Here is a 25,149-nt window from a genome sequence, read left to right on the forward strand (position 1 = left end):
CAAATTAAGGTGATTCACCCACAACCACAGTGAGAGTCTGCGATTCATGTTGACTCCATTGCATTCAGCAGTACATCACGTCAATACTCTTATAAAGCGAAGGCTGACAGCACCGCCTTTCTCAAACAGAAACACCCAGAGGAGCGTGTCGCCCAATAATCTGTAAAATTAGCATGAAAAGTGGTGTAACCTGCTCTAGTGATAAGAATAAATCCCCAACACTTTAAAATGAACAATCAGCAATTTATTTATCCAACTATCATGGTGAACAAATGAACAAAACTATTAACAAACCGGATACAGGCCAGGAGCAGATGGGTGGCACTAGTTTAGTTGGGGATCATGGACTGGTTGGTCTGAAGGGTCTGATTCCAGGCTGCATGACTCCATAGCACGGAATGAATGGGGATCCATCCCAAAGTTGATAAAGGTTTCAAGCACCACCTTAGGCAAATGTGTGGACTCCCTCCAGATAACTGAGGGCAGTGGGGCACTGTGAGGGTCAGTAGATCAGTCAGCCAGCCAGTTCTCTCCAGGAGACTTGTCTCAAGAAAGGAAGTGGTTTCCTGTCCCATCAGCCAGATTATCCAGTTTGGATAATATTTGGTCCTCTTTCTCCAACAAAATATGTCGTCAGGGCAGTGTCTATAACAAATATGTTATTCAACTTGGAAGAGTGCTGAAGACATATACAAGGATGTTGCCAGGACTCAAGGGTCTGTGTAAAAGGGAGAGGTTGGACAAGCTAAGATATTTTTATTTAGAGCATTAGAGACTGAGAAAGGCCCTTAGAGAAATGAAGAGATCGTGAGAGGGTGAATGCACTCAGACTTTTACCCCAGGGTTGGGGATGTGAGGGCTAGAGGGCATCAGTTTAAGGTTCGAGGAAAAAGAATAAAAGGGAACGTGAGGGGCAACTTTATTTATGCAGACGGTGGTAGACATATGGAATAAGATGCCAGCGGAAGTGGTTGAGGTGGGTACATTAACAACATTTAAAAGGCATTTGGACAAATACGTGGATAGGAAAGGTATGGAAGGAAATGGGCCAAGTGCAGGGAAATGGGCTTAGTGTTGATGGACAGTTTGGTCAGTATGGACAATGTTGGACCGAAGGGCCTGTCTCCTGCTGTGGGACTCTATGATTCGTGTCTCTTTGTCAGTCCGACAGTTTTGAGTTTCCAAATGAACATCTCACTAAATCAGGCCGAATAAAATCCAATCTCATTCGTCAACTCTGATGCAGAGGTGCTGGTGTTGAATTGGGGAGGACAAGGTCAGAAGTCACATGGCACCAGATGAAGTGATGAAGGAGCAGCACTCATGAAAGAGCAATGCTCCTAAAGCTTGTGATTTCAAATAAACTTGTTGCACTGTAACATGGTGTCGTGTGACTTCCGACTTCTTCAACCCTGGGTTTGTCTCAAACTTGATGGGATACTTTGTCCAACTCGGCATATTTTATCAGTATCGCTTGAAGGAAATCTTTTTTTTAAGATTAGATTCCCTACAGTATGGAAACAGTTCCTTTGGTCCAACAAGTTCACACTGGCCCTCGCAGAGTAACCCAGCCAGACCCATTCCCTTATCCCTATTCCTCTACATTTACCCCAACTAATGCACCACACCTACACATCCCTGAACACTGTGGGACAATTTAGATGGGCCAATCCAAACTAACCTGCACACCTTTAGATCGGGGAAGGAAACTGGAGCACTCAGAGGTAACCCATACAGATGTGGGGGGGGCATCGTGAAAGCTACACACAGACTGTCATCCCGAGGGTGGATTTGAACCCAGGTCAGCATCGTGAGGCAATGGTACTAACCACTGAGTCACCATGCCACCCCTGAGCCACATAGGTGGGCTTGCGGGGGGTGGGGGGGAGGGAGGGGGGGATGGTGAGTCCAGCACAAAACAAAAAAACCCACTACACCCACTGTCAGAATGGGCAGGAGGTTCAGCCCTGTGGGTGACCCACTGCAGCGTCACTGGTGGAATCTGATTGTTGGATGCACTGGTGCCCCCGCTGGTGCCTCTGCAAGTTGCAGGACAATGTGAACCTCCGCCCGCAGTCGGGGCAGGCAAATGGCTTCTCCCCGGTGTGGACCCATTGGTGGGCCAGCAGTTTGGAGGAGCGGGTGAACCCCTTCCCACACTCGGGGCAGCTGAATGGCCTTTCCCTGGTGTGGACCCGCCGGTGGGACAACAGGTCAGAGGAATTGCTGAAGGCCTTACCACACTCAGGGCAGGTGAATGGCCTCTCCCCTGTGTGGATTCGCCGGTGTCTCAGCAGGTCGGAGGAATTGCTGAAGGCCTTCCCGCACTCTGGGCAGCTGAAGGGCCTCTCCCCCGTGTGGACCCGCTGATGGGCCAGCAGGTTGGAGGATTTACTGAAGGCCTTCCCACACTCTGGGCAGCTGAAGGGCCTCTCCCCCGTGTGGACCTGCTGATGGGCCAGCAGGTTGGAGGAATTGCTGAAGGCCTTCCCACACTCTGGGCAGCTGAAGGGCCTCTCCCCCGTGTGGACCCGCCGGTGCCTCAGCAGGTTGGAGGAGTCGCTGAAGGCCTTCCCGCATTCGGGGCAGCTGAATGGCCTCTCCCCCGTGTGGACTCGCCGGTGCTTCAGCAGGTCGGAGGAATTGCTGAAGGCTTTCCCGCACTCGTGGCAACTGAAGAGCCTCTCCCCTGTGTGGAATTGCTGGTGGGTCTGGAGGTTGTCCACCCAAGTGAACCCTTTCCCGCATACGGAGCAGTAAGACGTCCTCTCACCAGTGTGTATATGCTGGTGGGCCAGCAGGACACAAGAGCAGGTAAAGCCCTTTGCCCGCTCGGGGCTGGAGAACGGCCTCTTCCCAGTGTGATTGCACTGATGAGCCACCAGGACAGATGGGACACGGAAGCCCTTCCCACAGTCGCCACACTTCCATGGTTTCTTAACAGGTTGTGTTTCCTCGGGTTTCTCCATGGCCGAAGCTTCACCTGCACACACACGTGTACAACCCCGCCATGAATTCTTCTTTCCAGGCAGCAGAGTTGTTTCAGGCTCCACACCCAGTGCGCTGCAACAGTAGGGTCTTTCAACCAGTGCCCCCGTACTCAAACAGGAACCAAAAAGAAAGCTTTGCTCCTTCTCACAGAATCATAGTTGAAAATTGTTGCGGTCCTGATGGATTGAGTAACTGTCAGACACTGACGTGAAAGTGAGGACTGGAGACGCTGGAGAGTCAGAGTCAAAAACTGCATCGCTGGAAAAGTGCAGCACGGCAAGCAGCATCAGAGAAGCAGGAGAATCAACATTTTGGCCATGAGCCCTTTATCTGTTGACTTTGAAACTTCTGTCTTCAGATAGTCTGTAAGAAAAGATTACAAAAGTCATCACTGCCAGTCCGGTTAAGAGTGAGATATCAAGGCATTGACACTGACACCAGAGAGAAACTGTACATCTAGATGTGGCAAATGTTAGTGGCAAGCCAGAGTGATAGAGATATTAGGCACAGAAACAGACCCTTCGGTCTAATTCATCCATGCCAACTAGATAACCTAACCTCATCTCGGCCGATTTGCCAGCATTTGGCCCACATCGTCTAAACCCTTCCTAATCGTATACCCATCCAGATGCCTTTTAATGTCATAATTGTACCAGCACCCACCACTTCCTCTGACAGCTCTTTCCTTAAACACGCCACTTTCTGCATGAAAGACTTATCCCTTAGGTTCCTTTGTTAAGTTCTTTTGCTTGAGCTTCTTACACTGCAATACGCCAACTTCTGTGAACAACCAAACTTTATTAAGTACAGTACAAGCTGTGGAGAAACTCTTAACACTCTTCGCAATGGTACACAACAGTACCAAAAAACAAACCCCTTAAACAAAGTAAAACTGAAACAGAGGCTTACAGTTGAAGTTAGAAGGCCAGAAGGAGACAGTGTTAGCAGTCATTCTCCACATAGACCACTGCTTAACTCACCCAAACGAGACTCCAGCTTTCAGGACTGACCACTCCCCTTTCATTGTACAGGTCACTTCTAAAACAAAAACTTGGGCTTCAAGTCTCATCTGTTCACATATAACCAAAAATGCCTCCCAATACCGTTTTTCATCTCTGTACTAAACCAGTCGCTTCGGAGCCCGGATCGGTTTAATCACCCCTCTGATAATAAAAACTAAGGACACAGCATCCTTGAGAAGGACCAGCTTTTAGTAAAAGGACCAGCTTTGTGACAGAGGGATATAGGCCAAACACTGGCAGGTGGGATTAGATTAGTTTGAGAACACAGCATGGAGTAGTTGGACTGAAGGGACTGTTTCTGTGCTGTTTGACTCGGTAACTGTTCTGCAATGGTCTGAAAACCATTTTCTTGCCTTCCCCCATAAACAACCACTTCTTTGTTGATCCAAAATCAGATGAACTCAGCCTTGAATATATTCAATGATCCCATAACTGCAGGAAGACATCCCCACTTCTGGACTCAATTCCTCTTGCTTATATAACACCTGCTTTGCTCATTGCTTGCTGCTCCTACCTATCTGACAACTGGCATTGACTGGTATGGAAGGACACTGAGGCCCCTTTATACACATTTATGATGAAGGGCTCGTGCCTGTAACGCGGACTCTCCGGCTCCTCGGATGCTACCTCATCTGCTGTGCGTTTCGAGCACCACACTTTTTGACTCTGATCTCCAACATTTGCAGTCCTCATTTTCTCCACATCCCAATATATCACCATTTAAACAATGCATCTCCTTTCTGCTGTTTACCCCCCAACAGGGAATGCTATCACTTCACATCGTGGTACTGCATTTTCCATGAGTTTGCCAACTGAGACACAGACTTGGCCCAACTTTTCCAGAATCTGTCCCCTCCATAAATTGAGATTGAGTGAGAGAGAGAGAGAGAGAGACACACACACAATAGGGGTGTCGCTGATTAGCAGGAGGACCACGCTCCTTCCGGTCCTCCAGGGCTTTCTATTGGCCCAACGCGCAGGTTTTGCTGACACCGGCGAACATGCGCAGTGTGTGTTGTCACCGAGGAGCATGCGCAAGACGCTCTGTGAAGTTGCTGGTGTTACTGAGAGGTTTTGTGCCCAAATGACAATCGGAGATAAGAAAGGCTGGAGTCACATTTTATATTTATCCTGCGGCTCGACATTTTATTTCTTTTGCATTTTATTTGACTACTCATCTTTTCCTCAGGATAGGGGACTCCCAAACTGGAGGGCATAGGTTGAAGGTGAGAGGGGAAAGATTTAAAAGGGACCTAAGGAGTAGAAAAAAAGTGTGAAAGTTAATTCCCCTCAAGAAGTGCCCTCTCCAAACCTGCACATCTTTGGATTGTGGGAAGAAACCGGAGCACCCAAAGGAATCCCACACAGAGAAGGTGCAAACTCCATTCACGCAGTTGCCAGAGACTGAGATCAAACCCAGGTCCCTAGCGCTATAAGGCAGCAGTGCCAGCCACTGAGTCTGTTCAGAAAAAGCAGCAATTGATTTATATTAGGGTGAGAGGGGAAAGGATTAAAAGGGACCGAAAGGGCAACTATTTCACGCAGCGGGTGGTGCGTGGATTGAATGAGCTCCCAGCAGAAGTGGTGGAGGCTGGTACAATTACAATATTCAAAAGGCATCTGGATGGGTATATTAGATTACTTACAGCGTGGAAACAGGCCCTTCGGCCCAACAAGTCCACACCGACCCATTCCCCTACACCTAACACTGCGGGCAATTTAGCATGGCCAATTCACCTGACCTTCATATTTTTGGACTGTGGGAGGAAACCGGAGCACCCGGAGGAAACCCACGCAGACACAGGGAGAATGTGCAAACTCCACACAGTCAGTTGCCTTAGGCAGGAATTGAACCCGGGTCTCTGGCACTGTGAGACAACAGTGCTAACGACTATGCCACTGTGCCATCCACGGCAGGACGGTTTGGACAGGAAGGTTTGGAGGGATATTGGCCAAGAGCTGGCAAATGGGCCTAGATTAATTTAGGATATCCGATTGGCATGGAACAAACAGTTTGTTTCCATGCTCCACTACTCTATGACTCTATTTCTACATAGTCAGAAATGTTATGACATGGACTGCACCCCCCACTAATTTAAACCCATAAAAGATTTACCCCATGTGGTATTGTGAAAATTCAAGAGGTAAGGAACTGTTTCTAAAAGTCACTATTTAAAGTTTTATTTAATGATCTAGCACACTAACTTGCAAGTGTTTAAATCTGCTGGGATTTTTAATACCCCCAAATCTATTCAAATCTGTCTAAACCAGTTCAAATCTCTGACGAAAGCCCCCAAATTTTACAACACTGGGTGCAACCTCCCCCACCTAATTTAAACCAGTAACATAGAGAAGGTTTAATCCATGCAGTAATCTGTGAAAATTCAAGAACCAAGAAACTATTTCCAAAGGTCAGTATTTAAAGTAAAAATTAACAACTTTATTTATTAAAGTCTAACGGAGAATAATTAATTAACAACTATTTACAACTCCTTTCTCTAACCTATCTTCTAACTTCCCCTGTATGATACCAGATCAATAAAAACCCCTGATTAAGATTTACCGAAAGATTCAAACTTCAAAACCAGCCAGCTGTTAAATCTTCTCTTTGTATCTTCCTCTGTAGATTTGCTCTCCAGGTCGGTGTCGATGTTTTTTCTCTGTGCAGACTCCTTGTCTGGACAGGTACCTCTCAGAGTTCTCACTAGCAGCCTACATTTGTTGGTCTTTTGGCAGTTCTCCTGTAACTGTTCAACTGTATTTTTTGATTTTGTACTCCAAAGCATCAAATCATTTCATTGGTGTTAATATTAGATTAGATTAAATTCCCTACAGTGTGGCACCAGGCCCTTCGGCCCAACCAGTCCACACCGACCCTCCGAAGAGTAACCCACCCAGACCCATTTCCCTCTGACGAATGCACCGCACACTACGTGCAATATAGCATAGCCACTTCACCTGACCTGCACATCTTTGAACTGTGGGAGGAAATTGGAGCACCCAGAGGAAACCCATGCAGACACGGGGAGAATGTGCAAACTCCACACAGACAGTCACCCAAGGCTGGAATCGACCCTGGTGGTGTGAGGCAACAGTGCTAACCAATATTCTCAAAATACTAAATTCAAACTTGATTGGAATTCAGTATTTTAGGGCAAGATCTAAATCGATTGGCCAAAATTGAGTATGTTTTTGTCTCCAGGCAACCCAGCTGTTCCACCAAATGTTAAATTATTACCTTGTTCAGAACGCTTGGTGCTATGTCAGGTGGTTCTGCTCACTTTTCAACTCTCTTGCACGTAGAATACACCAATACACCTTCTAACAGAACCAATTATTCAAGACTAGGAATCGGCCATTCACCCCTAACAGGCGAAAGTGAGTACTGCACATGCTGAAGATTAGAGTCAAGAATGTGGTGCTGGAAAAGCACAGCAGGTCAGGCAACATCCAAGGAGCAGGAAAATTGACATTTCGGGAAAATTGACATTTCGGGCAAAAGCCTCATTCACCCCGAACAGCCTGTCCTCAACTGCACATAGTTCAAAGCAAGTTTGAGAAAGATGGCTGCAGCTTTGTCTTAATATACAATTGAACATGCGTTCAAACTTTAATGCTGTTTCTGAATATATTATTTTATCTATTCTCAATTTGAAAGATCAGCCATTTCTCGTGCACCCCTATCTCCCAGGCAGTGTCATCACCAACCATTCTCTCTCTCTCTTCTGAGATGAGCTTGATACAGCGATCAAAGAGAGCTCGAGGCATGAGAAAGTTTAGTGGGAGTTGGAAGAGATACAGAATGGACAGGGTGACAGAGTGTGGGGGCCATTGAGAGACTGGGGGGAACAGAGGGTGGTGGGGGCAGAAAAGAAAGACTCGGGGGTCAAAGGGTGGAGGAGGAGAATGAGGGGGAGAGAGAGAAAATGGGGGGCAGAGAGTTGCGGGGCGAGAGAGAATGGATGGGGGCAGTGGGTGGGGAGAGAGACAGCACAATTCCCACCTTCCCCAGGACTGGGGCAGTGTCCCATGAACTGGAACCTACTCCTCCCACAGCAGTCATTTCTCAATCCACATATGGCTAAAGCAGGAGAATTATATAATCCCTGCAGGCCATTTCACCTATCAAATTCACACCGACCTTCCACACAGCATCCCACCCAGACTCATCAACTTACCCTACAGCCCTGCAGTTCCCCATGGCTAACCCACTCTAACCTGCACATCCCTGGACACTTTAGCACAGCCGATCCATCCGAAACCGCAGATCCTTGGACTGTGGGAGGAAACCGGAGCACCCAGAGGTAACCCACGCAAACAGAAGGGGGAGAACATACCAAAGCTCACATAGACAGTCACGAGAAGGTGGAATCAAATCGCTTCTAACAATTCTCCCACACCTGCAAAACCCTGAGCACTATGGGTAATTTAGCAGGGCCAATCCACCCTAACCTGGGCAAAGATAAAAATCACATGACGCCAATCCAACAGGTTTATTTGGAAGCACTAGCTTTCGGAGCACTGCTCCTTCATCAGGTGGTTGTGGAGTATAAGATCATAAGACACTGAGTTTACAGCAAAACATTACAGAGTCATGCCACTGAAATGATACATTGAAGAAACCTGGATTGTAAAGTCTTTCATCTTTTAGAATGAATTGCTGGTGTCATTAATATGTAAATCCCAGAACTTCTTATAAGACACCTACTCGAGATAACTTAAGGCTTTATAAGAAAAGATGACAACTCAGCTCAGACAATGCATGAAAGGTGTGAGGCCAGAGTCTATCTGTATCCCAGTTTTTGAGTCAGACTGGTTCTATATCCAAAGTGGAATTTATAAAATATTCTATGTATTGTCTGCTTGCAGATTGTGCATTTTTTGAGCAAAATGGAATGTATCTGCAAATACAAATTCACCCCATAGACCTTGGTGTGTGTGAACACACACACACACACACGAGAGAAAAAGTCTAGTTCCATACTGTATATCTCTATGTCTATTGCATAACAGATGCTTTATTTCTGTTGATGTAAATATTGTTATAAATCATAGCTGGGTACTAATACCTAGATGTAAGGGAGAGACAATTCTTCAATTAGGGCACTATAAGATTTTTGGCAGACCCCTATTTCTAGTTTACTTGCCAATGAACAGACACAAGCACCTATTTAATTCTAACTTTTCATCTTTTTTGTTATATTTTCTGGTATGATACTCTGTGTCTGGATGGTTGACAGGCTGGGAGATTGTGGGTTGGACTTTGACTGAATGATTTATTGTTCCGGAAGGTGTCAAAGGAGGTTAAAGCTTCAGCAGAAATGAAGCAGAGCTGAGAACGGACAACAACTGTGTGGGAACAGGGAGAGCAATAGAGGACAAAGAAACCAGGACCTGAAATCCGAGCTGACACCAGACGACCCTGTGATCAGTGCTTTGATTAGCAGTGTCAACCCTCTACCTTTACCTAGCTTCCCATTCGACTTGAATGCCACAAATCCCCTCAATATTTAGGATCCAATCCTTGTCATCCTGAAGTCATGTCTCTGTAAGGAGTCCCAGATCAAAATCATTCTCTTCAATGTGTGCAGTCAATTCATTCACTTTTGTTACGTTGCAGCACTGTTACGACACGGGGTAACCCCCTCTGCTAAATTAGACCATCAACACAGAAATTATTCACCCCATGCAGTAATATAAATATTTAAAGTAAAAATTAACAACTTTACTCTTTATGTCCAACACAGAGTGTTAAAACTCACAAAAATGCCTGGTTTTATACTCCAAAACATCGGATCATTTTATTGGTGTTAATATTATCAAAATACTTAATTCAAACTTGATTGGACTTTGGTATTTTGGTGCAAAATTTAAACTGATTGGCCAAATTTGAATTAGTTTGTGCCTCATGGCAACCCAGTTGCTCTATTTGTGTTGACCAAATAATACAATCTCATCTTGTTTAGAACACTTTGTTCTGCTCGCTTTTTTAACTCTCTTAAAGGTACAGTACCTCTACCCCTTCATAACAAGCACACATTCAGATACTGACCTTTTAGTTTTATTGTTTGTAATCTTTTGAATCCAGTTTTAATTGCTGGTACGTTTATTCTCGTTGTTCCTTTCTATTGTTCTCTGACGTCCATTTTCCACATCACTACATTGCTCACCTGCCTTGATTTGGATTGGCCATACTAAATTGCCCACAGTGGCCAGGGATGTACAGGTTAGGTGGGTTAGCCAATGGGAAATGCAGGGTTATAGTTTTGTTGTAATAGAAGCAGGAGTAGGCCATTTGATCTATCCATCATCTCAGCTCTTCTTACTTGCATTATCCCGAACCCCTGATTCCCTAAGGGGTGAGGGTGGGAGGGGTGTATGAGCAGGATGCTCTTCGGAGGGGTCAGAATGGACTTGATGGGCTGAATAGCCTGCTTCCACACTGTAGGGCTTCTATGATTTACCGCAGTTCACAGCTCAGATCACAGCTCCCGGAATCTCCCACCTTCTGCAAATCGAAAGACAAATCCCACCCTGCCCTCTCATTTGTATGTTATCTAAATACTTAATCGTTTCTAGTGAACACAGCCCACACCTCCCTCTGCTGCCAGTCACCTTTACAATGCTGATGAAACAATGCCGATGAAACAATGCCATTCCTGCAGTACTGAAAACCGTAAGGCTTCTAACAATACCAGGTACACACAGCTCCTTCTGATGGACAGCATTGGAAATACAATGTTGGAGGCTGGCCGAAATGAGCAGTTTAACTCAAAAATCCACCTCACCCTTCACTGGGCACCCCAATCAGCACACTGTCCTTCCTGCTGGGAAGCCTTAAAGCACTTCACCCCCACAGTGCAATGAATTCCCACTTTCCACCAAAATCCTAGATGTACTCACATACTCAGTTGCTGTCTCACCAATGAAATACTTCATTGTCACTTCTTCTGCTTCCAGTAAAGGCAAAACATCTTTGAAAGCTGCTCTGAAAGTCCAGTCTTCACAACACTTCTGCTTTCATGCAAGATGATTAAAGTCATACAGTACAGAAACACAGCCTTCGGTCCAACTCATCCATGCCGACCAGATATCCTAAACTCATCTAATCCCATTTGCCAGCATTTGGCCTGTATCCCTCTAAATCCTTCTTATTCATTTACCCATCCAGATGCCTTTTAAATGTTGTAATTGTAGCAGCCTCCACCACATCCTCTGGCAGCTCATTCCAAACATGCACAACCCTCTGTGTGAAAAAGTTGCCCCTCAGGTCCATTTTAAATCTTTCCCCTTTCACGGTGAAACCTATGCCCTCTAGGTTTGGAGTCGCCTACCATGGGGAAAAGATTTGGGCTATCCAACCTATCTATACCCCTTATAAACTTTTGTAAGGTCACCCATCAGCCTCCAATGCTCCAGGGAAATTATCCCTGGCGTATTCAGCATTTTTCTATCGCTCAAACCCTCCAACTCTGCCTATATCTTTGTAAATCTTTTCTGAACCCTTTTAAGTTTCACAACATTCTTCCAGAGGAGGGCAACTGGAATTGCACACAGTTTTCCAAAAGTGGCCTAACATGACCTCCCAACCCCTGTACTCAATGCTCTGATCAATAAAGGAAAGTGTACCAAATGCGTTTTTCACAATCCTGTCTCTCTGCAATTCCACTTTCAAGGAATGATGAACCTGCAAGGACACTTTGTTTAGCAACACTTCCCATTAACCATGTAAGTCGTGCCCTGATTTGCCTTAAAAAGCGTAACACCTCACATTTATCTAAATTAACTCATTTTGCCATTCCTGGGCCCATCAGCCCATCCGATCAATTCTAATTTATATTGAACTTTGTTTCCTCTCTCATCCCCCAAAAGCTGAGAATCTCCATCCCACACACACTTCCTCCATTCTGACTTTGCTGAACCTAATTCCTGCTGTAACTCATCCTGAAGGGTGTGGTTCATGCTGATTAACAGGCCCACACTCGGGGAGGGGTGAGATCTAATTCAAACAGACAGAATTCTGAATGGCCTGGACAGAGTGTACATGGGGAAGATGTTCCTATTGGTCGGAGAGTCTAGGACCCGAGGGCACAGCATCAGAGTAAAAGGAATATCTTTTAGAACAAAGATAAGGTGAAACATTTTCAGCCGGTGAGTGGTGAATATGTGGAATTCATTGCTACAGAAGGCTGTGGAGGCCAGGTCACTGAGTAGATTTTACATGGAGATAGATAGGTTCTTGAGTATCAAGGGGATTGAGGGTTACAGGGAGAAAGTGGGAGAATGGGATTGAGAAACTTATCAGCCAGAACGTAATAGTGGAGCAACCCTGATGGGCTGAGAGGCCTAATTTCTGCTCCTGTGGTTTATGGTCTCTTGCTGTCCTGGACTAGGAGTGTTCAAACTGGGGGCAGGAATAGGCCATTGAGCCTGTCGAGCTTGCGCCAGCATAGAACAGATCATAAGTAGATATGAGTATACCGACGTAAAAGGTAAAAACAAGGACTTCAGATGCTGGAACCAGAGTCTAGATTAGAGTGGTGCTGGAAAAGCACAGCAGGTCAGGCAGCTCCTCGGATGCTGCCTGACCTGCCATGAATATACCTACATTCAGGTTAATAAGCTGGAATTTTTTCCACTGGAGCAGAGGAGGATTATAAAATCGTGAGGGGTATAGATGAGGTGAACGGCCAAAATCCTTTCTCTAGGCTGAGGGTTCAAGACTATGGAGCAAATTTTGAAAGAGAGAGAGGAGAAAGATTTTAAAAGGACATGACGGTCGCCGTCGCCATTCCCAGCCCCCCCCCCCCCCCCCCCCCCGAGAGTGGTTTGCGTGTGGAATGAATTTCCAGACAAAGGGGTGGATGCAGATTCAGTTAGAACATTTAAAAGACATTTGGATTAGTACATGAATGATGAAGTTTAATTTAAATTAAGTGTGAAGTGCTGGATTTTGGAAAAACAAATCAAAGCAGGACATATACACTTTATGGTAAGGTTCTGGAGAGTGTTGCTGAACAAAGAGACCTTGGAGTGCAGGTTCATTGTTCCTTGAAGGTAGAGTCCCAGGTAGATAGGATAGTGAAGGCAGCATTTGGTATGCTTTCCTTTATCGGTTACAGCACTGAGTAAAGGAGTTGGGAGGTAGGTGATGTTGCAGCTCTACAGGACATTGGTGAGGCCACATTTGGAATATTGCGTGCAACTCTGGTCTCCTGCCCATCAGAAGGACGGTGTGAAACTTGAAAGGGTTCAGAAAAGATTTACCAGCATGTTGCCAGATTTGAAAAAATTAGCTCTCGGGAAAGGCTGAATAGGCTGGGGCTGTTTTCCCTGGAGCGTCGGAGGCTGAGGCTGAGGTTTATAAAATCATGAGAGGCATGGATAGAGTAAATAGACAAAGTCTTCTCCTGGGGTGGGGGAGTGCAGAACTAAAGGTTTTGGGCGAACTGGGAGAGACATAAAAGAGATCTAAGGGAAGCCTTTTCACACAGTAGTGCATGTATGAAATGACCAGCCAGAGGAAGTGGTGGAGACTGGTATAATTACAGAATTTAAAAGGCATTTGGATTGGTCTATAATAGAAGGGGTTCGAGGGATATGGGCCCAGGGCTGGCAAATAGACTAGATTAGGATAACTGGTAGGCATGGACAAATTGGACCGAAGGGTCTGTTTCAGTGCTGTACATCTCTAGGACTCCAATATATAAGGTTCAAAGGGATATAGGTTAAACACAGGCAGGTGGGTCCAATTTAGTTTGAGAACATAGTCAGCATGGACTAGTTGGAGTGAAGGGTCTGTTTCTATAACTGATCTGGATTGGTCTTGCCTTCCCCCATAACCATCACATCTTTGTTGTTCAAAAATCAGATGAACTCAACCTTGGATATATTCAATTACGCCCAAACTGCAGGAAGGCGTCCCCACTTCTGAACTCAATTCCACTTGCTAATATACCACTTGCCTTGCTCACTACTTGCTTCACCTGTCTGACAACTTGCACTGACTGGATTAGAAGGACGCAGAGGCCCCTTTGTTCATCCACACATCATTACTGATGAAAGGCTCGAGCCTGAAATGTCAATTCTCCTGTATTTGCCATTGAAAAAAAACCTGAACTAACTTTCCAAGAGTCTGTCCTCTCCCTGGATTCACTCCGTTTCCCTTCAGTTCCTGCAAGTCAACAGCTCAACCCCAGAATAGAAACGGGGTTGAGAAAAGAGTGTGTTGTACTCACAGATGTTGGACAGAGGAAGGAAGTTGCAGTCTGGCGTGAAGCTCAATCTTCATTCAGAGAGAGAGGAGCAGCAGCAGCAATTTCAGAAGTTCATGGTCCTACTTCCGCATCCAGACGATGGGTTTGCTGTGATTGGCAGGAGGACCAGTCTCCATCCGGTCCTCCAGAGCTTCTCATTGGTCCATCAAAACAAGGTCACGGAGTGTTTCCCCTTGTTGCGTGAGCATGCGTAGTGCTTTGCTGACACCGTAACACATGCGCAGTGCGTTACTGACACCCAGTAGCATGCGCAGTATGGAAATGTTGGCATTACTGACAGATTTTCAAAGTTAAAAATCACACAATGCCACGTTGTTGCCCAACAGGTTTATTTGGAATCACTAGTTTTCGAAGCGCTGCTTCTTCATCGGTTGGTTGTGGAGCAGAATCATAACACACAGACTTTATAGCAACAGGATTGCAGTGTCATGGAATGGAATATCAAACAACTTTAGCTGACCTCTACCATCTTTTAGAACGACCATGTTAGTTTTGATTCCTTCACATGTAAATTCTAGAACTTTTCAAAAGTTACGTTCTCAAAATAGCTTTTAACAATAGGTGTCATCTCAATCAGATAATGCATTGAAGGTGTTAAGTTCAAGTCTGTCTGTGTCCCAATGTTAGGTCAGACGGATTCTATTTCTATCGTGGTATTACAGAATCTTACGTGTCTGAGCTTTTGAGCAAAATACAATGCGATTCTGCAAGTACAAATTCAACCCACAAACTTTTATGTGTGTGAGTGTGTGCAGGAGAAACCAAGTGATCGTGTGTGTGAGAGAGAGTGTAATGGGGTACAAGTCTGTGAGAGGGTGTGTGTGTGAGAGAGAGCATTTGAGAGAGCGCATGTGTATGAGAGAGAGTCTGTGTGAGTGTGTTGGTTTGGAGGAGCACGTATTTGTCTAAATGCATGCTTGTGTGTGTGTGAGAGACAGAGAGAGACAGACAGACAGAGAGAGAGAGAGAGAGAGAGAATGTATATTATAGTGGGGTCACCTGTAGTGTGACATGAACACAAGGTCCTGGTTGAGGCCACCTCCATGGGTATTGAACTTGGCTATCAGCCTCTGCCCAGCCACTTTCCGTTGTTGCCTATCCTGAAGTCTACCTTGAAGGATGGTCATTCGAAGGTCCAAGGCTGAATGTCCCGGACCGCTGTAGTGTTCCCCGACTGTGAGGGAACACTCCTCGCTGGTGATTGTTGTGCAGTGTCCATTCATCTGTTGCTGTAGCCTCTGCTCGGTCTCGCCAATATACCAAGAGTCAGGGCATCATTGCCTGCAGTGTATGAGATAAAACAATGTTGGTTGAGTCACATGAGTACCTGCTACACTCATGGTGGGTGCTGTCCCCACGTGTAATGGTGGTAATCGTGTCAACACTCTGATACGTCTTTCATCATCTGCCGTGACAGAGTTGTTTCGTCTTGTCCTGAAGGCCAGGCAGTTTTCTGAGAACAATCTGTTTAAAGTTTGGCGGTTGTTTGAAGGCGACAAGTGGAGGCGTGGGGTAGGTCTTGGCGAGGTGCTCATCCTCATCAATAATGTGTTGCAGGCTGTGAAGAACATGGCGTTGTGTTTCGGCTCCTGAGAAGTACTGGGCAACAAATGGTACCATTTTGGTTGCAGCTCGTGTCTGTCTCCCAAAGGAAGTCATTACAGTTTCTTGCTGTGACACATTGGAACTGGCAGTTGATGAGTTGAACATTGTACCCCGTTCTTATGAGAGCATGCTTGTGTACTTCCATGTGTCTGTCACGTTCTTCCTCACCTGAACAGATCCTATGTCTGTGAAGGGCTTGTCCAGAGGGGGTGGCTGTTTTAATATGTTTCACTAGAGAAGTGTAGCACTGTCAGGTTATCCGTGGGTTTGCGGTACAGAGAAGTGCTGAGATATCCATCCTTGATAGAGCTGCATGTGTTCAAAAATGAGACAGATACTAAAGAGTATTGTTGTTTCAGTGACTGCTCACCATGGGTCCAGAGGAAGAAATGTCATCAACATATCTGGTGTATAGTGTTGGTTGGAGGTCCTGTGCAGAAAAGAAGCCTTGTTCTAACCTCTGCGTGAAAATGTTGGCATACTGGGGTGTAAATTTGGTCCCCATGGCTGTTCTATGTGTCTGGATGAAGAACTGGTTGCCAAAGGTGAAAATGTTGTGGTTGAGAATGAAGCGGATGAGTTGTAGGACAGTGCTCAGAGATTGGCAGTTGTTGGTATTGAGTACTGAAGCTGTTACCGTGATGCCATCATCATGAGGAATGCTGGTGTAAAGTACTGACACATCCACGGATTCAACTAGTCCGTGGATGCTGAGCTTCTGGAAGGATTGGATCAGAAGTCTTGATGAATGCTGTCAGTTCACGGTTGTGCTCTTTGGTCAGATCAGCTGGTAGTTGCCTATCGTGTTCCTGGTCAGTTGTTTGTACACTTCCTTGCAGAATTCCATTTATTCCGAATTACTCAAAAACTGCATAAATCCATGTAAGATTCTGTAGCTCCCACTTTAGAAATAGAATCAGTCTGACCTAACATTGGGACACAGACAGACTTTAATGTCTCACCTTCAATCCATTATCAGAGCTGAGATGACAACTATTGTTAAAAGCTATCCTGAGAATGTAAGTTTAAAAAAGTTCTGGGATTTACAAATGACGGAACCAAAACTAACATGGTCATCCAAGATGCAAGCTCACCTGCACACTTTAGCACAGCTGATCCACCCTAAAGTGCAGATCTTTGGACTGTGGGAGGAAGCCAGAACACCCAGAGGTAACCAACACAGACACAAGGGGGAGAACATGCGAAACTTCACACAGACAGTCACCCAAGGGTGGAATCAAACACAGGCTCCCGGCGTTATTAAGCAGCATTGCTAACCACTGAGCCACCATCCCACCCAGTGCTTTGAGGTACTGCTTTGTCTTTGCAGATTTTAACTTCTCATGCAGCCTCAGCAGAGGCTGTGTCCTGCTGACGTTGTTGGACCACACCCATTGCACTTCCCTTTCCCACTTCTGCAGCCCAGAGCACAGCGGTTCTTGAATCCTGGCATTCTGTGCCATCTGTGCTTCTGCTGCCAACTGCAGAGAACGGAGTCAATCCCGGTCACTATTGTGTCCCTTATCTCCCCCTCCCTAACGTTGTTCTTGCTCCCATCACCCCACAGTTAGCTCCTCTCCCCTGCAGCCTTCTCTCAGATCCCCTTTACCTGCCTGACCCAGGCTCACACCCTCCTGACCCTGTCCACAGATCCCATCAGAAGGCTCTGTCCGGAGGGAAAGACCATCTCCCGGAATAAAAAGCATCTGATTAACTTTCCTCCTTGCCCTCCCAGCGTGTCAGCAACCTGGCTTCCAGCTCCACCTCTCTGAGCCGAAGGTCCTCCAAGTTGTGTTTGCCCTCGATCACATCATCCAGAGCCTTCCACCTTTTGCAAATCGAAAGACAAGTCTCACCCTGCCCTCTCCCGTGTCTATTGTGTAACTGCTTAATCATTTCTAGTGGCCGAGCAGAGACTGATAGCCAAGTTTGGAACCCATGAGGATGGCCTCCACCAGGACCTTGGGTTCATGTTACATTACAGGTGACCCCACTACACTGGACACATTCTGTCTCTCTGTCTCTCACACACAGTCATACATTCTCACATACTCACGCAGGCACTCTCTCAGATATATGCGCTCTCTCAGATGCATACACATGTACCCACCCACACTCTCACCCACACACACATCCTCTCACAGACTTATCCTGTGCACTCTCACTTTGAGCAAAAATAGAATGTATCTTCAAACATAATTCTGAAAATGCAAATTCACCCCATAGTCTTATCTATGTGTGCATGCATGAGAGTGAGTGACTGTGTGCATACACTTGAGTCTGGCTGCGAGAGTGTGTGTTTGCATGTGTGCATGCTTGGTAAAGTCAGAGTCCGACGGTAGGTTCAGGTAACTTTTGTTGGGACCCAACTTTGTTGCAGCTTCAGATCGTCCCAGCAAAAAGGTGCACAAAAAGTAGCTTTTTTATAAACACACACACACACTCCCCTGCATCCCACTTTCTTCACTATTGGTCAGCTGAATTGTCCCTTTGTAATTCGATCCTTGGTGCAGCCTTAGCCTGGAGGAAGTATTGCTTCACTCAGCAATTGCAACCCATAGTCTGTATGCAAGTAAGATTCTCCCCGTGCATTTGCAGATGGGCTGTCAAGAGTCAACCACACTGCTGTGGGTCTGGAGTCACATTTAGGCCAGACCAGGGAAAGGATGCAGCTGGGAAGACTGAGTGAATCCTTTCCCACAACGGCAGTTTCCTCCCCTAAAGCATCAGTGAATCAGATTGGGGTGTTTGTTCCCCGAAGATCATAATGAGATTCTGAACTCCAGATTTCTGACTGAACTCCAAATCCGCCATCTGTTTTGGTGAGATTCAAACCCAGGAGTCCCCAGAACTGGGTTATTAATGCAGTCGATAATGGCACTCGGCTGAAGCTCCTTCAATCCCCCTGCGATGGTTGGTGAACTCACTGATGTCTCTGCAGGTGGGAGGAGCGGGTGAAGCCCTTCCCGCACAGAGAGCAAGTGAACAGTCTCTTAAATCCTCCAAGCTGAGTAAGTGGTGTGAAGTACTGTACTTTTCACAGTCACTGCACTGAATCTCCCTCATTCGGGTGTATCAGTATTCTTCCTGCCACACCAGTGTCCAAGCAGACAAAAGCAAACATTTCTTCTCGACTGGAATGGCTGCTGATATTCAAGTCCCAATGAATCAAGTGGCTCTGTCAGAAGCTGATGTATCTTTTGGTTTCAGATTTCTTTCCCCATGTCTTCCTGCAAAAGAAATCACGAAATAAGTCACGGTCAGTACAGTCAAATGAACATAACATCGGTGACAATTCCTTAGATTGCCAGATACCTGCTGATCATATATTATCCATGACACAGAAACCTGAAAGCCCTCATTCAGCAAGGTAGCATTAGGTATATAAAGAGGAAAGCTTCATTTAGGAGACAATGACCTGGAACAACCTTCCTACAAAAGGTGCTGGAAATGGAGCTGAATCAAGGATATGAAAATGAAATGTCAAGGCTGCTTCAGGAAAGAAAGCCAGTAAAGTTGCTGAAAGACTTCCTGCTGACCTGTTAAATAAAAACGAATGCAAGAAATACAGGATGTAATTCTATTACTATATTAGAAGGTGAAAAATCATAGCCATGCAGCGTGTACAACAGTGAATATCAGATATACACCATATGAAGCAATCATAAAATCCCTGCAGTGCAGAAAGAGGCCATTTGGCCCATCGAACCTACTCCGCCATTCCTTAAGGTCATGGCTCATCTATCCATCATCTCAGCTCCTCTTACCTGCATTATCCTGACTACCCTAAATTCACCTACCATCCAAAATCCCATCGAACTGTGTCTTGAATATGCCTGCTTCTATTGCTTCATTGGGCAAAGAATTCTACAGATTCACCACTCTCCAGGAAACGTAGTCCCTCCTCCTCTGCCTTAAACCTACCCCTAATTCTTTTACCTAGTCTAACCCACCAGCAGAAACGACGAGATAGGGTGGGTCTGGGTGGCATGCTGTTCGATGGGTCAGTGTGGACTTGATGGGTTGAATGGCCTCCTTCCACACTGTAGGGCTTCTATGATTTACTGCAGTTGTGTTTGCCCAGAACCACAGCTCCCACAACCTCCCAACTTCTGCAAATTGAAAGACAAGTCCCACTCTGCCCTCTCATATATGTGTTATCTAACTGCTTCATCGCTTCCAGTGAATAGAACCCACACCTCCCGCTGCTGCCAGTGACCTTTACAATGCTGATACAACAATGCAATACCTGCAGTACTGAAAATCGTAAGACTTCTGATGATACCAGTTACTGATTCACCGCTCCTTCGAACAGCATTGGAAGTACATTGTTGGGGGCTGAAAGAAATGAGCAGTTTAAAACAAAAACCCACCTAACCCTTCACTAGGCTTCCTGCTCAGAACACTTTACTTAAAACACTTCAACCCCACATTGCAACAAATTCCTGTTTGGTGTTCAGAATTTGAAATGACACAGCAATCCTGCAGAAAGTATTTTGTTACAAGGGCGTCTGCAGGAAATGGACAAAAGCAGCAAGTCATGTGTTTCTACTTCACCAGTTCATTACCATCTGAGGGAAGAGGTTTCACACTTGAGATCAGAACACAGCGACAGAAGAGGACAAGACAACTCAGAGCTCTACAAGGGTGACAGTGCAACTGTGTAAATCTGACCCTAACCACTCTCTGCACGAAAACGTTCTTCATAATGTCATTTTTACTTGCTTTGCTCAAGACTCTGCCTAATTGTTAGCGATCCTTTCAGGCGTGGTACCATTTTCATTGTATTATTTTCTCTGTCTGGACCCCTCATGTCTTGGAAAACGTCAACTGGGCCAGATTTCAAATTTCTGTTCTCCAAGGAGAACTGTCCCAACTTTCCAATCTGCCTTCATTATTGACATTCCTCAGACACGGCACAATTCCCGACAACCTGTTCAGCGCTGTCTCCAATCACTTCAATTCCCCGCTTCCTGAAATTTCACTCTCAGATTTGAGCAATAACGCAGCTGGAGAATTCATTCAGACTCGGATTGTGTGGGCGAACAATCTGCAAGACTTGTTCTAACTTTGAACAAGTGTTGCCCTTCGCTGTGTTCGCTGCAATGGTAGCTCAGCCCCATCCCCAACTTCTGGCAATCCGATCTCGTTTAACGAAGATGCTTATGTGGAAAAGTGATCTAGCACTTTTGCACTTCTGCTGTCTCCCTCTCTCTGAATCCCTTGGGTGAGAGGTGTCATTTTCACTAAAAAGGCCCTGAACTTGCGGTTGCCTGCTACTTTAACACACCACCCTGTTCCCTGGCCAACATCTCCGTCTCAGGCTTGAAGCAGTGTTCCAGCTCCAGATGAAACAATAACACCTAATTTTCCACTTGGAGACCTTACAGCCCTCCGGTCCCAGAGCCAGGCAGTGGGACGGCATAAACACGTAGCATCATTCTCGTGCAGACAGAAGCCGTTCAGCCCATCGATTCCACGGCGATTGTCTATCACTTGTCTCTCTCTCTCTCTCTCTGAGGTTATTCCCAATCGGTGGTATCCGTCCTCATCGTGGGGGACGATGTCTGAGTCGTGATGCGGTTTCGGACATGCTTGTCATTCACGTCTGAACCAGGGTGGCGAATTACTGCAGGGAATGGCCGAAACCGCAAGGCATGGGTTTCAACTTTACCAGCTCATTAGCATCGTAGAGAACCGGTTTTTCAGAGGAAACCGACCAAGAACAGAATACCACTGAGACCTCCAAAAGCCATGCCGTTTGAATGGAGTGGATCGATATGAACATTTCGGCAAGTAGATGCAAAGGCAGCTTGCTGGTCAAGAAAGCAGGATAAGGTGACAGTGAACGATAGCAGAGGATGGTTTCGATCCATCGACCTCTGGGTTATGGGCCCAGCACGCTCCCGCTGCGCCACTCGGCTGTCGCTTGACGAAGCGCGTTGCACAGAACACTTCAGGTTTTTGTCTGGCACGCGGCAGGCACCTTCGAGCCTGATGTCAAAGACCTCCACTGCTGTCGTGTGATATGCTGTTTCGCAGACGTATGGAGGCTGTGTAAATATAAACTTTTTTCTAAATTCCCACATTCTGTCGGTCGAACTGTGATTTCACACTGAATCACAACATGTGTCACAGCGCAGACGGTGGCTCTGCGGCCCACCTTCGCTCTGCTGGTTCTACACTTAAGTAAACGTGTGACTCTAGTCGTTTCATTCTCTCGCCTTCTCAGCGGAAATCTGCACATCTGAACGTGACCACCGAATTCCCTTTTGGGTCCATTGAATCTTCCTCTTTGTCAATGTCAGACAGGGACTTACTGACCCTCACCACTCCCTGTACGAAAACGTTCTTCCTAATGTCACTTTTACTTCTTTTCCTCGTGACTTAAAATTCTGCCGAATCGTTATGGATCCTTTCAGGCGTGGGAGCATTTTCACAACATTATTTCCTGTTTCTAGGTCCCTCATGACTTGGAAAAGTTCGGTTCTCCGAGGAGAGCTGTCCCAATTTTCCAATCTACCTTGATTGCTGACATTCCTCAAACACCGCACCACTCACGTCAACCTGTTGAGCACTATGGTAAAAACAATGACTGCAGATGCTGGAAACCAGATTCTGTATTAGTGGTGCTGGAAGAGCATAGCAGTTCAGGCAGCATCCAAGTAGCTTGTTGAACACGATCTCCAACCATTTTATTTCTCTGTTTTCTGCCTCATTCGTACTCCAGGCAGCCCACGCTGGTTTCACGAAGGTGCTTTTTGAGAAAGTTAATCAGGCAGTTTTGCACAAGTCAAGTTTAAAAAAAAAACACGGGCTCGTCCGGGATTTGAACCCGGGACCTCTCGCAAATCAGCGCAGGAACAGACCCTAAGCGAGAATCATACGCCTAGACCAACGAGCCAGAAAGCACGCGCGTAAGTAATGCCCCAGACCTCTTGAGCGACCTGAGACATGCTCAGTATGAAGTACATTTGAGATTGCTCTCAGAATTGCAAGCGGCAAAGACTTTCCCGAACAGTTGCTTCTCATCCAGTCTCCCTGCTGCTATTTCATTCCACCGCATTCGCTGCTCACAGTGTCGTTTGCCCAACGTAGCATGAAGCATAAACTGGGTGACTGCTTCGCAGAACATCCCGCTTCTGCCCGCAGAAACTCAAGGCCCTGACCTTGCGGTTGCCTGCCACTTTAACACATCACCCTGTTCCCTGGCCAACATCCCTGTCTCAGGCTTGCAGCAGTGTTCGAGCTCCAGATGAAAGAACAACATCTCATTTTCCACTTGGAGACCTGACAGCCCTCCGGTCTTCAATATCGAGTTCTATAACTATAGGGCCTGAACTCTCCCATGTCCTTGACCCCTACCACACAAAAGACTCCTGTTTATCACCTCGTCTGCTATGACACACGACGTATTGTTAGCCACTAACAGTCTCCATTAACAGTTATTCGCATTCTCACGCGGATCGTTATTCACTCCTACGTCCTGCCTATTGTTCTCTCTCTGAGCTGGCGGCAAACACAGCAATGAACATTGGAGACTCTGAGCCAGCTGAAACTTGCTCAGTGTGAAGTACATTCCACATTGCTGCAAGAATTGCAAGCAGCAAAGCCTTTCCAGAACATCTGCTTGTCATTCTGTCCCCGGGGGGGCTGATGTTTGTCTCATCCCCAGGAACTGGACTATCTCCACTGGCGGATAATTAAACCATTTGATTTCTACTTGCACGTTGTTCTGGGGGGAGGGGGGTGGGGGAATGTAGGGTTGGGGGAGGGTAAGAGTCCATTCGCTCTTCTGCTTTCTCTCCCTCTTTCTCTCTCTCTCTCTCTCTGAAACTCTTGGGGTGAGAGGTGTCAGTTACATTAATGCGGGGAACATGAACAACTTTGATTGTGAACTTTCTCCAAAGGTCTGTTATCGGAGAGACAGAAAGATGCTGTGCTGGCAGGACAGAGAGAAATGAACACCGAGGACTCTTCGCCCAGGTAAATTCACATTGTTGTGCAGCCTGCTTGGTGTTCAGAAATCGTCTTCACGCAGCAATCTTACAGAAAGTCTATTGCAAAGCGGGCATCGCTTTCTTTGCTGCGACCGCGCAGCAGTTAACATCTGAGCCCCAAGTGTCCCAGATGAAGAGAATCCGAGTGAAACCTTCACTCACTGAGAGTCATCCCCACCGCCCTGAGCTGAGGGACTGCAGGCAGTCCAACACGGAAGGGACGGTTAAAAATGAACCATTTTTGCTCCCTCAGCAACACGTAGCATCATTCTCGCGCAGACAGAAGCCATTCAGCCCCTGGATTCCACGGCGACTGTCTGTCACTTGTCTCTCTCTCTCTCTCTGAGGTTATTCACAATCGGTGGTATCCGTCCAAAAAGTGGGGGACGATGTCTGAGTTTCAACTTTAACAGCTCATTAGCATCGTAGAGAACCGGTTTTGCGATTCAGGTCAGAGGAAACCGACCAAGAACAGAATACCACTGAGACCTCTAAAACCCATGCCGTTTGAATGGAGTGGATCGATATGGACATATCGGCAAGTAGATGCAAAGGCAGCTTGCTGAAGAAAGCAGATCAAGGTGACAGTGAACGATAGCAGAGGATGGTTTCGATCCATCGACCTCTGGGTTATGGGCCCAGCACGCTCCCGCTGCGCCACTCTGCTGCCGCGTGGTGAGCTGGTTGCACAGAACACTTCAGGCTTTTGTCTGGCACGCTGCAGGCACCTTCGAGCCTGATGTCAAAGACCTCCACTGCTGTCGTGTGATATGCTGTTTCGCAGACGTATGGAGGCTGTGTAAATATAAACTTTTTTCTAAATTCCCACATTCTGTCGGTCGAACTGTGATTTCACACTGAATCACAACATGTGTCACAGCGCAGACGGAGGCTCTGCGGCCCACCTTCGCTCTGCTGGTTCTACACTTAAGTAAACGTGTGACTCTAGTCGTTTCATTCTCTCGCCTTCTCAGCGGAAATCTGCACATCTGAACGTGACCACCGAATTCCCTTTTGGGTCCATTGAATCTTCCTCTTTGTCAATGTCAGACAGGGACTTACTGACCCTCACCACTCCCTGTACGAAAACGTTCTTCCTAATGTCACTTTTACTTCTTTTCCTCGTGACTTAAAATTCTGCCGAATCGTTATGGATCCTTTCAGGCGTGGGAGCATTTTCACAACATTATTTCCTGTTTCTAGGTCCCTCATGACTTGGAAAAGTTCGGTTCTCCGAGGAGAGCTGTCCCAATT

General features: G+C 46.3%; 1 protein-coding gene and 1 non-coding gene across 2 annotated transcripts in view; both read right to left on the reverse strand.

The window, feature by feature from the left end:
* Positions 1-4,915, reverse strand: part of LOC140460102 (uncharacterized) — a 67,340-nt gene extending 62,425 nt beyond the window's left edge. Inside the window, exons 1-2 of the mRNA XM_072554502.1 lie at positions 3,972-4,915; positions 1,967-3,354 (exon numbers count right to left, since the gene is read on the reverse strand). Of these exons, the coding sequence (XP_072410603.1) occupies positions 1,967-2,969 (1,003 nt within the window). The 5' untranslated portion in view covers positions 2,970-3,354; positions 3,972-4,915. The remainder of the gene's footprint in view (positions 1-1,966; positions 3,355-3,971) is intronic.
* Positions 4,916-24,490: 19,575 nt separating this feature from the next.
* On the reverse strand, positions 24,491-24,562 carry trnam-cau (transfer RNA methionine (anticodon CAU)). The gene has a single exon. It is a non-coding gene; the product is annotated as a tRNA-Met (tRNA).
* Between the last annotated feature and the right edge of the window lie 587 nt (positions 24,563-25,149).

The sequence above is a fragment of the Chiloscyllium punctatum genome, chromosome 36, assembly GCF_047496795.1.
Source record: "Chiloscyllium punctatum isolate Juve2018m chromosome 36, sChiPun1.3, whole genome shotgun sequence".
NCBI lineage: Eukaryota > Metazoa > Chordata > Chondrichthyes > Orectolobiformes > Hemiscylliidae > Chiloscyllium > Chiloscyllium punctatum.